Here is a 6,679-nt window from a genome sequence, read left to right on the forward strand (position 1 = left end):
GGGGGGGGGGAGTGGTGGGGGAGCTGGGAGCTGCCACTTCCCCTCCACCCGTCCGACGCCTGCAGCCCCTGCAGCCAGTCCATAGGCAACCCAACGTACTGGCATGTCTTAGCGTGGACATCCGGCATAGTTTCTCTAATCTAAATTGGTAGGACTATGTACATCAATATTGCTACCAGGAAAACATGGAATCCCATCTCCATCCAAAATAATCTGCAAACAAGCAAATTTCATTAGTTTTGCCTGTTCTGCAATTCTCTCTCATAATTTCTTGATCGTCCAGTTCATTACCCACCTATCAATGCGTCGAAGTCCATTCTCTTTGTCAAGTTTCCCCTTCAAGGTATACTGCCAAATTCCTGAAATCAGGTTAACGCAATCTTTTCTGGGATCTAGGCTATCAAGATCAAAATCAAAATTTTTGACATCATCAGGATGCATGAGTCTCTGTAGATCCCAGAATTTCGGTGTTTCGAACGTAATGTGTGATCTTTCAGCAATGGGGACCAAAGCAACTTCTGCGGCTGCTATTTTTCTATAAACCTCCATAAGCCTGAAACAATGCCATAACTTTACTATATTTTCAGTCAACATTTTGTTTGAATGTGCGATTGGGAAAGGACACCCTGGAAGGCCTCACCGAGGTTTCTGTCCAGACAGCCGCAGCAGTGTGTCCACGACGAGGCCGAACATGATGTGGTAGACGACGTGCATCACCTGGTAATGGAGCCAGCATGTTGGATGGATGAAGATCGGATACCTGACGGCGCTGGTAAAAGGCACGGTTCGAATCGTCGTCGCGTTGTAGCATTCACGCATTTGCGCCTCCGTGACGGGGTGCACTTCCTTGAGGGCCGCGTTCACCACGGGCAACACGTCGCTGACAAATCACGAAATGACCAGAGCGGTGATTGGCGCACTGCCGTGAAGCAACTCTGTAGAGTCAGCGGGCGTCAAGCGTGCACTTGGGTAGGAGCTGCACACACAGTAGGGCTCTCAAAACCCGGACCGGCGGCGGGAACTCGGGTAACCCGGGTAGGAACCGGGTAAACGGGTCCTGACGGGTAACAGCGGGTAACCCGGGTAGACCCGGTATGTCAAATTGCCTACCTACAGGCGCGGTTCCGCCGGTTCTACCCGGGTACCCGGGTAAACCCGTGTTACCCGGTTAGACCCGTTTACCCGGTTCCTACCCGGACGGGCGGGTACTCGGGTTACCCGGGTATGCGGGTAAAAGTGAGAGCCCTGCTGCACAGTACACCGCCGCCCGGACCCGCACTTACCCGACGTCCACGTACTCACCTCCCCAGTTGCTTGGTGGCCTTGGCCCACGCCGCCACGATGGTGGCCTTGGTGACGATGTCGACGGGCATCCAGTCGAAGCGGATCTCCGGCTTGGACAGCTTGCTCACGCGCAAGACGCCCATGTTCGCGGTGGCCCACATGGTGGACGGGCTGTTGAGGTTGTCCAGCCAGCCTGGGAGGGGCTCTTTGGCCGCGCCGATCACTGCGGGCGGGAGGAGGACGAGAAGCGAGGGGGAAACGACTGTTAAACTTTGTGTCAGCCGGATTACAGATTACCCGGATTACCTCCGGAGTGTCCTCCGGATTACGTTGCTTTTTCTCTAGGATTACCCCGGATTACCCGCAAAATTTTCCCGGATTACCCCAAAATTCCCCCGGATTACCTCGGATTTTTTAGAATTTCCTCGGATCACCCCTGCCGGATTACCTTTCGGCTGTCAGCCGGATTACCTTAGTCGTTTCCCCCTCGACGAGAAGGCTAACTAAGTCTCAGCCCGGACGCGGGTCAGAACGTCGCGGCGGTCGGGCGGCTGCCTCACCTATTGAAGGCCTGACGATGACGATGGGGACGGTCGCGGCCGCATCGGCCATCGCCTGCTCGGCCAGCGCCTTGCTGAAGGTGTACGTGTTGGGTTGGTGGCCGAGAAACCTGCGAACACCCAAAGGACTCATCCCGAGCTCTACTTGTCGAAGGAGACTGGTCATAAGAGTCCCGAAAGCGGGACAGTGGGAGCGAAATGGCGGCCCATGAAGCTCTCACTCCCATTCGCCCATCGGACGCCACGGCGTGGGCATGTAGTCATGCCCGGTAGTACAGGGGGGCTTCTCGGGAACCACTTGGAGAACGTGAACGGGAACGGGAACGCGGCGGAGAAGAGAACGAACTGGTGAACGCGCCATAAGAGCTAATGAAGGACGTTCGTTCCCTGCGGCCGTTCCTTCACGCGTTCACGGCACGAGTCGTTCTCTCACTTGGTTGCCGTGGTGAACCCCCATAGGTGGTCTCGGCACGAGCCACCAGCACGATGCCTTACTTTTTCCCTAGAAAGTCCAGGGTGGTCGCCGTGTCGGCGTTCTCCGAGAGGGCGATCACCGTCCGCCAGTCCAGCTCGGTCGGGTACAGCCGCTCCTGGACCCGCATCTGGTGGGTGTTCGTGTAGGCCGTCGAGACGTAGACCAGCGTCTGCAAAGCGACACGAACGTCAGAGAGGCGAGCCATGCGCGTGATCCGCGTAGGGTAGGAAATTAAAAAAAAAATATCCGGAAAATTACCTAAATCTTCCCGTAAACTTCCGGGAAAAAAAAACGAAAAATTTCCGGGGTCTGGGTTTTATTTCGGAAATTTTCCGTTTTTTTTTCCGGAAACTTTCCAGGGCTTCCAACCCTAGCTCCGCGCGCTAGGCGAGGACGCGGTCGGACTCACCTGCAGCTGGCGCATCCCGGCGCAGAGGGCGGCGACCTCCCTAGCGCCGCGCGTGTTGAGCAGCACCGCCTTGGCCACGGGGTCGTCGAAGCGGACGGACGCGGCGCCGTGGAACACGATGAACACGCGGTCCTGGAGAATGGCGCGGTCCTCGGGGGACAGCCCGAGGCCCAGCTCCGCGCAGTCCCCGGCCACGGGCACCAGCTTGGAGATGGCCGTCGGCTGCTCCCGGCGTAGCTGGTCGAATAGCTGCACGCACACGGAGTCGTCAGGGTCGCGCCCTGCGCCCGGCCCACCCGGCCGCCAGACAACCTCGTCCAACAACGTACCGGCACGTTGACGATGCCGGCGACGCGCTCCTCAGGCGGCACTCCGCGCTTGGCCCGCAGCAGCAGGAACACGGTGCCGATGTCGGGGCAGCTGCGCAGGAGCTTCTCGAGGAGCACGCGGCCGAGGAAGCCCGAGCCCCCCGTGACGAGCACGTCCCTGCCCGCCAGCAGCTCCGCCACGCTCGGCACGCCGTCGTACGCCCCGGCCGCGACGCGCTCCTCGCGCCCGGCTTCCACACGCTGCAGCCGCTCGCGCAGCTCGCCGTGGAAGATGGCCATCTGTAACCGGGGCGAGCTTACATCAGACGAGCCGCACCGCATCAGGCTGTCCCCCAAATAACGCACGACGCACTCAACATCCAACGACCCGCGGAACAACGGAAACGTCTTCACATCTTTTCCTCAGAATGATAGCCGCATTACTTGCCGAGTCGGTCGGTCGAGCCGCTGCCGCCGTCACTTACATCGATATCCATTGCTAACCGGTGTAAGGCCCGCGGAGCCCTCGAGACGCCCTGTGCCGAGGTAAGTAGACACTGACACCAAATCCACCAAAGAATACCCCGGCGCCCACGGTACTCGGGCCACCTTGGCTAAAAGGATTAGGTTAATGACGCACTACTCATTGACCTGAAGCTCACCCTAGGTACAGTCAGAAGAAGTGCATAAATCCGAGCGGGGTGGAGGTGCAGATCAAATGATCATTAGATCCCGCATGAAAAACGTACTCTAATGGCATCAGTTTGTCATCGCGCCGATGACACACGGATGTCAGACGGATGACGAACTGATGACAAACTGATGACAATCTGTGGCAGACTTGTACGTCATCAGCTTATCATCCGTTTGCCATGTCACACCACTGTAATTGAAATTGTAAATTGTTCCTTTACAGAAGTCCATTGACTCATGGGGTCCCATTAAAATGTAGCACGGCTTCTTGTGATGTATGAGAATGACAAATTGAATTTTGAAAAAAAAAACAAAAAAAAAACTAACACCAACCCACTTCCGTTTTAGGTCATTGGATAGGGCTTATAAAGTACTCCAAGAATCATCTACGTTCGGTTCGATTAATCCAGATGTACCCTTTCAAAACTAAGAAAAAGCCTCGTTTTTTGCGGACGATCGTCCGAAAGTGACGTGTTGGAATTGCCCTGAGGAGCTATCCGTGCGAGTACATACTGTTTGAATTTTAAAATTTGGCAAAGAGAAAGATATTTGTATCCCCCCCCCCCGTCTCTAAAAGCAAGGGTGACTGTTTCTGCAGTTTCCTCGCTCGCCAGCAGCAGCCGGCTGAATGCCGCCACAGAGGGCACCGGCCCGCTATAGCAACCAGGAGTCTCTGCCGCTACAAAGGTCAGATCAGGATCAGGCCCAGTTCAAATATACGGCAGCCGCGGCAGTAGCTGTCACGGCGCAGACGCGGGTGGCATAAGCCTAAAGCCTGTGAGGGGACCTCGCAAAAACTACGTGCTCTTTTCTAGAGGGGGGGGGGGTCCAAATATCATGGGCTCCAAAAAGGTTCAAGGGGGTCATTCATCCGAGCATGATACCCCGGGGTATAATTATCACGAGATCCCGAAAATCTCCAAATGGCCGTTCTGGACCTTTTATTCGGACCCCATAATATTGGTACCCCCCTCTCCGAAAGTCAAGTCACGTGGTTTGTGCACGATCCCTAACCGGCGCAGCAGAGGCGGGCATCCGACCGCGTGGGAGGAGGAGGAGGAGGGGTGGGGGGGCATCGGAGGGCATTCCGCCGCATGCTCGCGGTGCGCGTGCAGCCGCGGTGCCGCCCGTGGTCCCAGACGGCTGCAAATATAGTCGGGCCGCTACCGGGGGCCCCGCTACTGTACTTGCCGCCTCGCGGGCGGGGGGCACCTGTGATGCAAGCCCACAATGCGTTACGCCCCTCGGAAGCTGTGTGCCCGCGCTGCGGTATCAGCCCCATCTTATCACGGGCTCCCGAAACGCCCTGTCTGCAAAGCCTCCTCCTCTCTCTCCTGCCTCACGACGCGCCTAGCTCGGCACAGCGACCCCCGTCTCCGCCTTCTTTTAAATAAAATTTTGAGAAATGACGTCGTCGTCGTCGTCGTCCCCTTTCCCCGCGCGCACAAGCTCTTCCCAGTGAGGGATGGGCATATGTCGGAAGCGATATTGAAACGATGAGGTGGCTTCAAAACGACGTCTTTTGACGGTCATTTCTTACTGTGCGGTGTATTCTCTGTGCAAATTGCCCCAAACTCTACACATTATAGGCTTTGGAGGAGAAAAATCAGAGGTTCGACTACCCGACACGCGCTGTAATCATTTCATGCAAAGATATTTTGTTGGATGAAGGGTACAACAGGGCATATGGGGGTGCGTCAACGATGAACAGTTGCCGCTCACTTGGAAACATTTTACCTGGGACGTCACTTTGGGTCGCACATGGGCGACGCGCCGCGCACGTGGACCGGCATTAAGAGTCTCTCGTCTGGGCTGCGGGATGCCGGGCCGCGCGACGACACACACACACCACCTCTCGGCATGGCGGGAGATTCAAACGGCCGCGGGTTGCAAAGTCACGACCCTCCGTGAAATGATTCCTCTCATTCCGATACGGCGTATGTGCGGTTTTCCCCCACCAAGACGTGAATAATTACGTGCCCAAGCGAGAGGAGGACGAGGGAGTACAAATTCCCATCCATGCCACCTCCCCCAAAGAAAAAAATGAAAAGAGGAATTATTGTTATTACTTTATATCATTTTCGCACAAGCTCGGTGTGGTGGGCGGGTGCCTTGGGGGCGATACTTTACGAACGGAAATACTTTGATGAAATCAATTCTGCCAAGTTGTTGCCTGGGTCACGTTTGTACCGTATTCCCTTGGCGATCCGCGCGGCCTGCGCCTCGGATACAACTTTGCTGCTCCTCCTCCTGCTGCTGCTGCTGCTGCTGCTCCTGCTGCTCCTGCTGCCCGCCCTTCTGCTCCTCTCCCCCCACCTCACCTCATCACTTCCTCGCGTGGGGCAGAAAAATGAGCAGAGAATGAAGGTAGCAAGTTTGGAGAGGAGACAACTTCCAATTCGGCTCAAGTGTGTTTCGGTGCACTGATTGCCTGGCTCAATGCCCCCCCGCCCTGCTCCGTCGAGTGGAGTTACGCGGAGAGTTCTTTTGTCTTATTTCAGTCCAGATTAATTTTATTACTATTTTATTTCTCTGGCTGCGCGCCGCCGAGAAAAAAAAAGGATAAAACAATAAAACAAAATGCAAGGAATATAAGGTAAAAGAAAAATCTATTCCTTTTATTGTTTTGACGCAGCCGCATGGATTACTGAGGTGTGCGAAGTTTTACACGGGAAGGGCTCTGATTAGGATTATTAGCGGGCGATTAAGCCCGTGGAGAGCCAGTGAAGAGCCAGCCCACCGCTCCCGGCAGCCCGCCGGGGCACACATTACAATGCCCCTCAGAGCAGAGCCCACCACTCTCCACGCCGCTCTCCCAGCACACTGGAGAGTGCGCCGCCGAGCCGCAGAGTGGCGAGTGGCGTGCATGGCGTGCTCGAGGGGAGTGCGGCCCGGCGGGGATGCACCAATGCCGCCACCCCCACCCATGCCCCACCTCCACCTCCCCCAC

At 56.2% G+C, this 6,679-nt stretch overlaps 1 protein-coding gene across 1 annotated transcript; it reads right to left on the reverse strand.

The window, feature by feature from the left end:
* Positions 1 to 47: 47 nt before the first annotated feature.
* On the reverse strand, positions 48 to 3,642 carry LOC113208624 (fatty acyl-CoA reductase 1-like). The gene is made up of 9 exons (XM_026425703.2): positions 3,522 to 3,642; positions 3,058 to 3,336; positions 2,729 to 2,977; positions 2,340 to 2,488; positions 1,845 to 1,954; positions 1,303 to 1,507; positions 641 to 880; positions 296 to 553; positions 48 to 213 (listed from the first exon to the last, which is right to left on the reverse strand). The coding sequence occupies exons 1-9, from the start codon at positions 3,531 to 3,533 to the stop codon at positions 141 to 143; spliced, it is 1,575 nt and encodes a 524-aa protein (XP_026281488.1). The 5' UTR covers positions 3,534 to 3,642; the 3' UTR covers positions 48 to 140.
* Positions 3,643 to 6,679: the final 3,037 nt, after the last annotated feature.

Source organism: Frankliniella occidentalis, unplaced genomic scaffold, assembly GCF_000697945.3.
Source record: "Frankliniella occidentalis isolate FOCC.00 unplaced genomic scaffold, Focc_3.1 Scaffold73, whole genome shotgun sequence".
NCBI classification, from domain to species: Eukaryota; Metazoa; Arthropoda; class Insecta; order Thysanoptera; family Thripidae; genus Frankliniella; species Frankliniella occidentalis.